Source organism: Rhamphochromis longiceps, linkage group LG6, assembly GCF_057381845.1.
Source record: "Rhamphochromis longiceps isolate RC_006_pf linkage group LG6, R_longiceps_female_GT1.1, whole genome shotgun sequence".
Lineage (NCBI taxonomy): Eukaryota > Metazoa > Chordata > Actinopteri > Cichliformes > Cichlidae > Rhamphochromis > Rhamphochromis longiceps.
In genome coordinates, this window is record NC_140562.1 from 34,242,246 (window position 1) to 34,255,282 (window position 13,037).

The 13,037-nt window shown below is 38.6% G+C and overlaps 2 protein-coding genes across 8 annotated transcripts; one reads left to right on the plus strand and one right to left on the minus strand.

Moving 5' to 3' along the window:
- The first annotated feature begins 504 nt into the window (after positions 1-504).
- Positions 505-8,977, plus strand: nsmce1 (NSE1 component of SMC5/6 complex). Of its 7 annotated transcripts, XM_085410340.1 has the most exons (8): positions 510-660; positions 2,675-2,794; positions 3,430-3,551; positions 3,694-3,771; positions 5,027-5,173; positions 6,444-6,560; positions 7,868-7,994; positions 8,851-8,977. In XM_085410340.1, the coding sequence occupies exons 1-8, from the start codon at positions 549-551 to the stop codon at positions 8,883-8,885; spliced, it is 858 nt and encodes a 285-aa protein (XP_085266466.1). In that variant the 5' UTR covers positions 510-548; the 3' UTR covers positions 8,886-8,977. The 7 variants fall into 7 exon arrangements, with proteins under 7 accessions (XP_085266465.1, XP_085266466.1, XP_085266470.1 ...); XM_085410342.1 differs by lacking the exons at positions 6,444-6,560; positions 7,868-7,994; positions 8,851-8,977 and adding exons at positions 2,469-2,523; positions 5,639-6,435 and having other exon boundaries at positions 631-660; positions 2,632-2,794; XM_085410339.1 differs by lacking the exons at positions 6,444-6,560; positions 7,868-7,994; positions 8,851-8,977 and adding an exon at positions 5,639-6,435 and having other exon boundaries at positions 505-660.
- Positions 8,978-9,109: 132 nt separating this feature from the next.
- On the minus strand, positions 9,110-11,018 carry LOC146668440 (trace amine-associated receptor 8a-like). The gene has a single exon (XM_085410337.1). The coding sequence runs from the start codon at positions 10,987-10,989 to the stop codon at positions 9,994-9,996; it is 996 nt and encodes a 331-aa protein (XP_085266463.1). The 5' UTR covers positions 10,990-11,018; the 3' UTR covers positions 9,110-9,993.
- Positions 11,019-13,037: the final 2,019 nt, after the last annotated feature.

Sequence of the window (13,037 nt, forward strand, 5' to 3'; positions counted from 1 at the left end):
GTGGACATCATCTTCATCAGTAAACAGATTACCACCACAGACTCTGTTCGCTCTGCAGTTTCCATGGCACCCAAGTGCATACGTCAAAGATGCAATTTCTCTGTCGACATGGCAACCTGGTAACGTTAAAACACGTCGATTAGATTAAAAAAATGAATGAAAGAAAAGGGAGAGACTAGGAAAGAGGTGCCAGTCAGAGGAGGTAAGTCTGAGCTAAAACACTAATAGTCTGCTTTTTATTTAGCTGTTACTTTATTTAGCAGTAGCTCCTGCTTTTCAATGAATGTGGTTTGTCTCTGTATTAATTATTTTGTGTATCTGGCTTTTCTTATGTGTATGTACCATATACTAAATCTATTCATTAAGAATTTTATGTGGAGCTGCCACTTTTATAATATTTCAAACTTAGAGGTTTTTAACATTTAACATGTTATGTATTGCTATTGTAAAAGTAAAGGGAATAATTTTAGTAATGTTAATTTGGTCACTGATATTGTGACAGCTCTAAAAAACAGGTCTGCAGGCTTGAATGAACAGAGGTGGCAGGGATGGCGTCCCGCAGTAGTTCCTCCACAGCAGCAGGTGGCAGTGATTCACCACAAAAACCTACAAAGACGAAGAGAACCCGGAGGAAAAGACGGAAGGCGCGAGCGGTAGGGGGTGAGTAGGTAAACATGTTTAAATGAAACTGGAAAGAATTAAATTTTTTGTTTTTAAACATTAGAGCAACTGCAGAACTGGACAAGCAAATAACCGGGTCCATTAGCAATAACCGTTGATTGACAAAAGACAGCAGATAGTTAAGTTAAAGTTGGCAAAATGTCTGGCTGTAACGTTACCTAGCGTAACCTTTCTAAAAAGATTCAGTCATAGTTACAATATTTATATAGTTGATGCTAAAAGCTAGCATCAGTAGTTTTAGCGTAAGTTAGCCGTTCGGCAAAGACGAGGAAACTGTTTCAGAAATGATGCTATTGTTGAGTTTGCAGGAGGGAATAGTTGTAGCATTTTAACTTAACCCTCTGATGCATAGTGGTCACTGGAGTGGACAGCTACTAAAACGTACATATCTCTTTAATGCATTGGTTTCTATGGTGGAACTGCATATTAGCCTCTAGAGTGCTCTCTGCTGCCATGCTCCATTGAGGTCAATTCAGTGTTCAGTTAGTGCAACTGCAAGTAAATTTCCTCTGAATCAAAGATGGCAGGCAAACTGTCACCCCTGCCGACCACTGCTGGCATATCTTGTCAATCCTTCTATGCTAAAAGAGCCCAACAGGTAAAAAAAATATGATGATATGCAGTAACATCTAGGGAAGGATATTATCTGTTTGGAATAAGAAATTGTTATGTCTAATATGTAGAAAACTACGATTAACCATGTGTCCACTGTAGTGGACATCATGCATTACCCACTATATTTTTTTAACATAAGTCATAAATTGTCTCACTGTTTTTTGGGACTGTTTTGGTTATAAGTAAGCATATAATTGTTACATTTATAAGCTACTCATTTAAAATGTATATTTCTGTGCAGATCAGCTGTAGTTTGAGTTACTATAATAATTATTTTATCATATTTTGTAGACTTCAAATGCAGCAAAGAATAAGGCAGCGTACAGAATAGTCCAGGAAATTCCATCCAGCTCCAGTGATGATGATTTCATTGATGAGTGCAGTGATGATGAGTTCAGTGATAAGTCCAGTGATGATGAGAGTGGCTGCCAGAGCAGAACAGAGACATAGGAACTACGGACAGCCTAGGTGTGATGAACACAGAAGTGTTTGGAGATGCAGAGACTAAGATGTCAGTTTGTGTTTTCTTCCAGCATGCTACTAAGGGCTTGGTAATACTGTCCTGCATCGTTATAGAACTGTGTAGACTCAAAAATGTTGCTCTTGTTGGAGATAGTTTGCCATATTCAGGTGTAGGATTCACAGCTAGGACTGTTGATTGGTTTTGTTATTTACGTCTAAACATTGGGGCCTTATGAGTTGAAAGTTCCAAAAAAATTGCTGAGATGTTTTTCAAAGGATACAAGCAAACAAGTGTTTGTATATTTACAATAGAACACAAGGTAATTAATTTTTATAGTAAATTCACAGTATTTCATGCTAAGTGCTCAGGCGCATGTAGTCCACTGGAGTGGACAAGTTTATAACTTTATAAAAAAACATATTTTTGGGGAAAAAAGAGTTGAACATTTTTTTTCATGTCCTGAGAAGAATAAAAGCACTTAAGAAAAAAATCTTGACCAAGGCTTTCATAATTCATGCATCAGAGGGTTAAAGAACATCTGCTAACAGTCCTCAGAGAAAGTGCTTATTTCACTTTTTATACACTTTATAACAGAAATACGAAAGTACCGTGAATTTGGTTTGAATAACAATTTGGCAGAACGTCGGATCGGACGCTGGTCTTATTTAGTTTGCTATGTTTTGTTGTTGTTGTTTGTTTGTTTTTATAGATGTCTACATGTGCCTTTTAGATGTTTTATAACTTCTTTTTGTGTCAGTGAAATAGTAAGTGTCACTTTTTCATCACATTCTTATTTATCTATTTGTTTATTATTTACGTTTAGCCAGCACAAAAGTGTTGTGGGATGATCATCTTTTTTGTCTGATTTACAGATATTTAACTATATATATAAAGACCACCTGTCTGTACCCACAGACATGTCACGACAGATGGGAGAAAGCCATCGAAGGTTTCTTCAGACCATGATGGTCAGTGGAGTAATCGATGAGCAAGCTGCAAAGGCTCTTTATCAATACTGCTGTGAAACGCACCACAGTAAGTAAATTCCTATACATGTGAACAACAATTGAATGAAAATTCAAAATGCACCTCATAGTGTATCTGGAGACTAGTGTAAAGTAGGGCAACAAAAAGTAGTATCACCCCCTTATTAATTATTAATAAATAATTTCTTATTTTCTTACACTAAGAGACTGTTACTATTGATTTACTGTTACACAAAAAAGCAACCTCATTACACTTGAAGGCAGTGTTACAAGACGCCTTGTACCAAAATTAGCTACTAACTAATTTCTGTCTGCAGACCCTGTGCAGCTATATAAATTATTAAATAAGTTGTAAAATACAAATTTTGGGATAGAAGTACAATAAGATGATGGTATATATGTTCCAATTAAAATCCTTCAGCCCAACCCTCCCCAAACATATAGACATTATAAAATATTTTTGTGTGTGTATGCACTAGGGCTGTGCCATTTCATATTGTCCATTGTCCATTATATCATCAGAAATATTGTCACAACTTCCCTTTAAATACTGTGATACAATTTTGAGATTATATCACCAACCTTTAATGTGCACATTATGACACCAGAACCACAATGTGTCTTGTTTTGTTTTGTTTTTGTAGGAGACTAACAAACATTGTTGTTTTTGTTTTTTTTCTGCAGCACAGTATGCACCCGACAAGCTGGAAGATTTTATTGATACTATCAACTCAAGACTGCAGCCAATGTTCATGCAGATTAGGAAAGGGATGTCTGAAAATAACGGTCTGCAGTACTACGCCTTGGTTAGTGATTTAATGCTTGTATTGGGTCTGCCTTGTCGGGCTGTTGTTTAGTATGTGTCCAAGCTGCAAAGACTTTACATGTTTAAGGATCATATTAAAGGAAATACATTATTAATTAAAGTTTAACTTTAATCCCATCCAGGTGAACATGGCTGAAACTGACATCACCAGGATGTCGTCAGATTATGCCGACAATGAACTTGAGCTCTTCAGGAAAACAGTGAGTTAAATTCACAGCAAAACAACATGTTATAGATGCCTCCACTATAAATTTTGGTATTTGTTGGGGTGGGGTTTTAAGTCTCTGGTGGTATATTGATGTAAAACCCTGAAACAACATAACTTGTAGGGGTGGGGGAAAAAATCGATACTGTGTAGTATCGTGATATTTTGTTTGCTAATAATGTATCGATACAGGGACAGCAGAAATCGATATTTTGTTACAAAAAAAGTTTTTGTGGACTGGAACATGCTCTGACTTCAGAGCATGTTGATCCTTTTTCTGAGCAAGAATCCTGACATTCCTTCACTGTCCAAATGTGTTTAACTTTTTTTTGGCAGCAATAAACATAACAGTTTACTTATTTTAATTTAAGACATGTTTTATTTTAATTAAGTTTAAAACTTTTTTATTTAATGTAAAATTATATTTTGTTTTAATTTACTTTCAAATTCTTCAGTTGCTGAAGGGGCTGCATAGTTTTCATAAATTGCATAGTTCAGAATAGCTATAATTGTACCAGATGGTTGCATTCAGTTAAGTTGGACTAGACTGTAATACAAATCGTTCAGTTTGTCAACAATAAAACTGACTGAAATGAGAGAAAGACTGAGTGTGAGACTTTGATATTAGATAAAATGAATATTGATAAAATTTACCTTTATGTACAGAATCTGAATATCGCAAAATATTTAAAAAAAATTGCAATAATATCGAATCGTGCATTAAGTATTGTGATAATATCGTATCGTGGGATGTGTGGTGATTCCCACCTCTAATAACTTGTAGGTTGCAGTTCAGTGTAACAGTCTAATCAGTGACATTATCCATAAACAGTGGTCAACATTATTTTTTTGTTCAAAAGATCATGTAGGAAGTCATGAATAGATTACTGCACACAGATTTGTGTGACTGTGGCTCTTGAGGTAGAACATCAACCATTTAGAAGACTGGGGTTGTGATTCCTGTCCATATGTTAGTTTCCTTGGACAAGAGTATTGAACCCCAAATTCTGGTGTGTGTTAAATTGGCAGTCGTTAACCCTGTAAAGCCCAAACCATGAAAATTCAAAATTTTGGAAAATGGAGTGTTGAGAAAGAAGTTTAAAGAAGTTTTGTATCATATTTGCTACATCAGGAATTCCTAAACATATCATGTTAAAGACACAGAAGAAATGGTATGAATGTGTGTGAATGGGTGAATGTGGCTTGTAGTAAAACTAATGTTATGATCAACTTGAATTGTGCTCATTCAGTTGGACCTCATCGTGTGCTCTGAGAATGGCAAGGCTTCCTCTACTGATATTCTGAACAGCACAGACTCCATGACCACCAGAAAGATGAAGAAGAGCGAAACGGAGCACCTGTTGAGCCGATTAGTGCACGACAAATGGCTCAGTGAGGTAAAATACACCGTCTCTAGTAGGATTTCACAATTCTGATTATTTATTTCCCACAAACTACTTCCTCTTTTTTGTGAACGGATTATTAAAATGATTTCAGTTCAAGTTCAAGTTCAAGGTTCTTTATTTGTCACATGCATAGTTATACAAGTATAACACACAGTGAAATGTAGCCTGACACGCTCCTCGACATGTGCAAAAATTGGGGGGGGGGGGGGGGGGGGGTGTAGAGGAAGAACATTATATAGTATATACACTGGGTGAATGTGCAGTAGTAGCAGCAAGCAGGTGAATTCTGTACATTAATATGAATAGACATCTGACTATTTTACAGGATAGACAATATAAACATATTTAAAATTAAAGGAATTGAAATGTACATTGTGCCTTGGTTTAGAGTGTCTGGAAGAGAGTCCTGTCTCAGTCAATTATAGATGATGTGAGAGGGCGGGTGTGTGTGTTTAGGGCACGGATGGCTTGGGGATAGAAGCTCCTCTTGAGTCTCTCTGTCCTTGCCCGGAAGATGCGGAACCTTCTACCAGATTGCAGAAGTTGGAACAGTTTGTTGCCAGGATGGGACGGGTCCTTCAGTATCTGCGCTGCTCTAGTCCGGCATCTCCTGGTGTAGGTGTCCTGAAGCGGGGGGAGAGCAATCCTGCAGCAGCGTTCTGCTGTACGGATCACTCTCTGGAGAGCTTTTTGGTCCTTCACACAGCTGTTCCCGAACCACGATGTCATGTTCTGTGTGAGGATGCTCTCCACAGCGCCTGTATAGAAAATCCTGAGGATCTTTGGAGAGACCCTGAACTTCCTCAGTTGTCGTAGGTGATACAGGCGCTGCCTAGCCTTTTTGGTCTGGACCTGAATGTGGGCAGCCCATGTCAGGTCTGAGGAGATGTGGACACCAAGATACTTGAAGTACTTCTTCAAGTACTTGCCTTCCTATTAACCATATTTAAAATGGGAATGCAGCAGGAGGAGGTCATACAGCTTATTAAGGTCAAATATAATTACTCCATTTATGTTTATCATTCCCATACTGCTTCCTTTATTAATAAGGCGTAAAATGTCATTAATTATGGTTTATTATTATAGGCTTTATTATACAAATAAAATAACGTTTATTTAGACAATCCTTCTCATTTACAGCTTACAAAACAAGATTTCTTTGTTTCAATGATAACAAAAATATAATAATAATAATAACATTTTGGGTATGTGTTTCAGTATGCTAGTATCATTTTAACTTGCGTGCTATTTGTTACCCTAGAAACGGGGCGAATACACCTTGTCCACCCGGTGTATCATAGAGATGGAGCCTTATATTCGCACAATGTATCAAGACCATATCAAAGTGTGCCACATCTGTCGTAACATCGCTTTCCAGGTAAATGTTTCCCTTTTTACACTTAGTAATATCACCCTCGTACCCGCTTGAATTTAGGCACTGATGATCACTGTAAACTGTAAACATTAGGTTGGTGTGGTTATATTACCTCAACTTTAAAAATATAAATTTTTATTTTTAAAACGAACAATGAAGATGACTAGCATGCATATACGATTTATAATTTATATTACAATTACTACAAATTATTGTTTATATTATATTCATTTGCTGTTGAGAAAATTGATCTTGAGAGAGAATTGAAGTAAATATCATCTGTAATGTTGACCGCCTACCGTATTGGACACAACTGCTTGATAAAGCATATCTAATCAGCCATCCAAATTGCAGAAACTCATATAAACGTGCTGAAATCCCAAGTGTCAGCTGGAGAAGGACGGGGACTGAGGTCTCTTTAAATGTGGCATTGTTTATTTGAATATTTCAGAAATGGTTTTCACATAAAACATTTTTTAGAGTTTATAGAGAATGCTCAGGGAAAGAAGAAAGCCATCGTGTGAGTGCTAACTAATTGACGTTGTCTTGTTGATGCTCAAAGAGCTCAAAGAATAATGTCAGAATGGTTCTAGCTGATAGAAACAGTAATACAATCACCCAGTAATTATAACCACGTTATAGATATGAGCATCTCTGACTGCAAAACATGTAGGATAGGTTGGCCACAGCAGCAGAAAACCAGTGTACTCCAGAACCATGTAAGATTGGAAAAACATTGTCTGGTCTGATGAGTTTCAGATGATTGGAACATAATTTGAGATTAAAAGCATAAAAGCATGGCTCCACCCTGCCTTGTTGGTGGTAGGCACATGACTGATGTAATGGAGTACACTTTAGGCCTCTTAGTGTAATCTGAGCACCACTTAAACACCACAGCCTGTTGACTCATGTTGTATTCCTGTATTCCTCCTTTAATGGCAAGTGTTTTAATCGGCTAATGGGCATTTTTGACTGAATAACACACCACAAAGAGCATAAGACCAGTTTCTTTACTGTGCTAATGAGTTCACAGTATTTAAGTGGCCTCTACCACACCAGAACCAGTGGAAATAGAGACTAGCATAATGAAGATGCAGCCCACATAAGTGAATCATCTGGGGCCAGTATGGACCAAAATCTTTGAGGAATGTTTTTAATTGAGAAACATTTAAGATAAAGGATAGTCCAACCTGATATGTGTTAAATGTATCCAAAAAATGACCAGTTACTGTAATGTGTCATCAGCATTATTTGTTTGCTTACAGTATTTGATCTGAATTATTATTTTTTTGTCTCTCTTGTTTTTTCAGTGCCAAATCTGTGAGAATCCTACATGTGGCATAAAAATACACAACCCATGTGTGGCCAGATACTTCAAAGGCAAATCGGAGCCACGTTGTCCTTCTTGTGATGACTTCTGGCCACATGAAATCCCTGGTATATGTTGTTTATTCTCAAATGCTGTTTCTGGACACATTAGACCTCCAGTAGTTAGAGACTCCCAAACTTTGGTGCACATTTGATCGGCTTCAACTGGAACTGTGAATGATAAAAATAGAAATGAGTGTGTGGCGTGAATAAGGCACGGCGGGACCACGGAGTATCATTCGGAGCCATCTTTATTTACATCTCACCACAACACCCCCAAACCCCTGAGTCCCCGTGTTTTTAACTAGGCGGGCATGATTAAGGATGCCGTGCAGGTGCGTCCGCCCTCCCTGCACGGCTGCTGAGGTGCCTCACGTGGCTCCTCCACCGCTTCACTGTCCTCGGGACACACCTGTGGGGGTGGCGCCCAGGCCCAGAGCAGTGCCGCCAGCTCCCCAATCCTTTCCCGGTGGCGCTCGGACTGGTCCTGCAGCTCTTCCTGCTGGCGACGCACCTCCGCCGCCTGCTCCCGCTGGGCGGCCGCCATTTCGGCCACCCTCTGGGCCAGCTCCTCCATTCCCTGGCTCCGATACGGACCCGCCGTGCTGCCTCCTGGGTTTTGGCACCAATGTGGCGTAAATAAGGCACGGCGGGACCACGGAGTATCATTCGGAGCCATCTTTATTTACATCTCACCACAACACCCCCAAACCCCTGAGTCCCTATGTTTTTAACTAGGCGGGCGTGATTAAGGATGCCGTGCAGGTGTGTCTGGCCTCCCTGCACGGCACCGCAGACCATGCCCCACCACAGAGTGCAAAAAAGATGTGTGATTGCCGTTTTATAATTCATTTAAACATATATTCAAATGGAAGGTGAATAGAACAACATAACAAACTCATGTTCTTTGTTCTTTTTATTACAGAAGTGAAATGTCCTCATTCACAATCCAGGAGATGAAGGCTTCATCAATAGTCTTTCTTAATGGTTTATTAATATAAATGTCTTTATTGTTTTTGCTTTTATACATACAAAATAAAAGATTGTTTCAATACTGTAGTATTTGTATTGCATTTTACAAATATCTACCCCCGCCCCTCAAACAAAACAAGTTTCTCATTGTGAACATTTTTTTTCTGTCTAGATATATATTCACATTTTCTGTTCCACTAGAAGATAAGTTAAGAGAATAATGTCATTCTAAGACATAAAAGATTTTACAGTAATAGCCCATTTTAACTAACATGTGATGGAGATTTGAAAATTAGTTTTGCTGTACAACATACACGAGTATCTGATTTGCTGAAGATAATGACATAAATCCATCTTAAAATGTGTCTCACTGTGTTCACAATAAGAAAGTTTTCACTGATCAGTGGCTGCTCAGTGGTTGAGAGGAAATTAAGGCGATGTCTTTCTTTCAAACCTTTATCAACTTTCCTAAACCCCCTTTTTAAGTCTGTAGCATACAAACTGTTAAACTGAAAGATGTAAGAAACAACAATAACCATTGTTACTTTATCTTGTCCCCAACAAATTACATAATACATTTCAGTAATGATTTTTAATTTAAATGTTTCATCACGATCTTGTGTGTTTTTTAAGTGCTCCTTTAAATTTTGGGGCAGTGAACAATATGGCAAGAAATATAAAAAATACACAAAGAAATGAAGCAGCAATTTGAAAGTTAAAAAGGGAAGCTCAATGAATAAAAATAATGTAATAAGGAGCACAGTACTTAAAAATCTAAACAGAATAAATACAAGTCCTGTAGTAAAAAGCCTGAAAGATTCTGAGTCATTATAATTATTATTGTTGATTTCATGCAGTAAGGAGGGTAAATCTTTTTTGCCATTATGCATTGATACATGACTTATATGTTCCAGTTCTGACAGGATACAATACTTGTTAGAGACAGTGGGTCATATGAAATAAGACTTTGTGACAGATGTTCTTTGATTCATTGAATAAGTCTATAATTAAAAACCATTATGCTACTGCCACATATAATAATCAGCAGTTTCATTCTCTCATACAGACTGATTTGGTTCAGGATAAATTTGCTATTTTAAAGTATATTTGCCTGAGAGGAGCCCTTCTCTAGTATCTTCAGGGAGACAATGAACCAGATAGCTTTTCTAAACCACGGGTAGAAAAAAGCATATATCAGTGGATTCAGACAAGAATTGAAGTACAGCATCCAGCAAACAATAGCCCAAGATGAAGCACTGTTTGAAATGTCCTGCCCTGCAAGAGAGGGATAGTAATACGGACAGAAACTCATCAAAAACACAAATATCACAACGCCAAGAGTCCTGGCTGCCTTTTTCTCTGATTTCTTTGCGGTGATTTTTACTGTACCAGCTGCAGCAGCTGTAATATGAGACCGCATGGCATGAGCCTGAGACACCGCTACAACAAATACTCTCATGTACAGAATGATAATGACTGAGCAAGGGCCGATGAAAGTAAAGACAAGGTCGATTGCTCCAGAGACATAGTTAATCACCACCAAACACTGACCGTGACAGGTGTTATGCCTGTTTGGCTGCCTGAGATGCTCCTTTAAGATCATCCCGTTGTAGAGGAGCGAACAGGCCCAGCACAGAGTCACAGACAGCTCCGCTCTGCTGTGAGTTATTTTAGTGGGGTACTGCAGAGGATAACAAATAGCTACGTAGCGATCAATTGATATGAGCACCATGTTGCCCACAGAGGCTGAGGTGAGAGTGAAACCGATAATGTAAGTAAAAGCACACATGAGATCTCCCAGCAGCCAGCAGGTTTCTATAAACCGCATTGCTTCCACCGGCATCACAAGCAGCCCGACCAAGAGGTCTGAGATGGCCAGAGAGAGCAGGAGGACATTGGTGGGCATGTGGAGCTGCCTGAAATGAGAGATGGATATGATAACCAGCACGTTCAGAGCTACAGTTAGCACAGAGATAGACAAGAACAGTGTATAGAGGAGGACAGCCTCAGGCTGAGGACGTGTTAAGCCCCTGCAAGACAGATTCGCAAGCTCAGGGTAGCAGAGTTCAATTCTGTCCTGCCTGTCCATCATCCAGTATAAAGAAAGGAGGACCTGCTGAGTTCAAGCAACCTGCTGACCCTGTGAGACACTGTACAGCTTATTTATCTCTGATGACACTCCCCCCTTCCAACTCCAGAGTCAACCTTTTCATCACTGTCTGCTAAGTAGTCCCCTGCCCCCCCCCCCCCCCCCCCCCCCATTCTCTCCTACTGTTCTCTTCCCCCTCTCTCTTCTTCCTCCTCATCTATACTCCTCTCTTGTTTTTTCCAGCTTGCTCCTTTCTTCTCTCTCCCCCCTTTCATCACCCATTTGTATGATGCAAGATTCAAGTTTCTAAGTTCTGTGAAGTAGTTTCAAAGCAGATTAAAGTGTAAAGCCAAAGCATTCATAAGTCAGCAGTCACATCCTTCACTGCTGACAGATGTGTCTGTTTTGACAGTGTTTGACGTTGTGAGACTTGAGCTCCTGTTTAAGATGCATTTGACATTTTTTCCAAGTATTTCAGATTAATCAAAAAGCAAGCATCATCTTTAAATAGAAAGTCATTACTTTGTTACTTAATTTTTCCATACTACAAAAGGACATCCTCGTGTGCAGACATTGGGTTATTATTTACAGCTTAACACAATAAAGGCAACATTATTTAATACATTTAAAACATTTTTATGATATATATCCCATGTGAGGAATCAGTGTTTCAGGGGGATAACTAGAAATAAAAATAAATCTAATAATCAAACAACTAGATTCATCCCTCCATGAATTTCATAGGTTTTTTTCCCCAAGTCACTCAAATCATTTACTGATTCAAGTATCTATTTCTAGGTTAGCAGTGTGAGCATGTTGGCAACACTGACCTTGGTTACGTGTTTGTACGACAGGTTATATTTCCTTGAGTTGAATTTCTTCCACTAAAGTGGTTTTTAGATTAAAGTCAAATGTCTTTGATCTAGTCATTAGAGCCTTGTAAATTTGCTGTTTATTTATTATTGGGAAAGAAGATATTTCTTAGCGTGTCAGAAGATCACTATATGAAATTTTGTCTGCAGCAAACTTTTCAGAGGATGCCGGTAGGTCAAATACTTTCAACAGTCATTATGGGAAAAAGTGGTGGAGATGAATCCAAGTTTAAGGTTTGTGGCATTAGATCAGTGTTATGGAAGATGATGAAGGGTAGAGGTTAATAATAGAGCAGTTAAACTTGGAGGTGTGAATTTTAAGGTCTGCGGCTGTTTTGATACCAATCAGCTAAATAAGAAGGAGCTCTCCTTCTTCAATTGGAAACTTTGCAGAAACAGAATCACGCAGCAACAGCAAATGAGCGCAAACAAACCTCAAAGTTACACAAGAACTACATGAAGAGCAAAGATGCCTAGATGCTGACTTTTGTGGGCTTTTCCTTGCAGCACCTGACCTTAGCTACACTGAACAGTTATGGGAGCACAGACTGGGTTGCCAGGCTTTCCACAAAGTCTTGGAATCCTGTCTGCACCACTTCATATCTGGAGCAGACCCAAAACAACGATGCTCTCACATTTTTAATTTGTATTGTTTTAAGGTCCATGAGAGATGATGGCCTTTTTTGTATTTTTTGCTTTATAATTCACTCAGTATTTTCAGTGGGTGCCTGATCTGGACTGCAGACAAGCCAGATTAGCACTAGGACTTTTTTCACTGAGACATGCTGTAGTGTTTCTGGATCTTGTTTATACCTTTTTTTTCTTTGCATTGTAAAGTTTTACAAGGTTTTTCTATAGAAACACATCTGTGTTTAATGCAGTGCTGCCCGAGGGCTTGAAGATGAGTGCCATTCGATACTGTTTTGGGGCCTCATCTCGATTGGATTCATTTAACAATATTATGTACTGAAGATATGAAATTCTCATGTCTCTACCTGGATGGTATTATTATTATTAAGATAGACTGCAGAAGCCTCAACTTTTGTTTCTTTGTCTCTTTATTTAGGCAGGGAACCGTGCAACATGAGCTTTATGGAAACTTAAACGGACTGTATTAGTTTTGTTAGGAAAAGTTCTGTTTACTTCAGCCCTGTGGTTGTATGTCTGTATGTGGTTGTA

Excerpts from the sequence above, each read along its gene's own strand:
- LOC146668440 (XM_085410337.1), bottom strand. The coding sequence starts at position 10,989 with ATGATGGACAGGCAGGACAGAATTGAACTCTGCTACCCTGAGCTTGCG.
- nsmce1 (XM_085410339.1), top strand. The coding sequence starts at position 549 with ATGGCGTCCCGCAGTAGTTCCTCCACAGCAGCAGGTGGCAGTGATTCA. Across the intron at positions 661-2,674 it reads GAAGGCGCGAGCGGTAGGGG|ACATGTCACGACAGATGGGA; the intron begins GTGAGTAGGTAA and ends CTGTACCCACAG. Across the intron at positions 5,174-5,638 it reads ACGACAAATGGCTCAGTGAG|GGCACGGATGGCTTGGGGAT; the intron begins GTAAAATACACC and ends GTGTGTGTTTAG.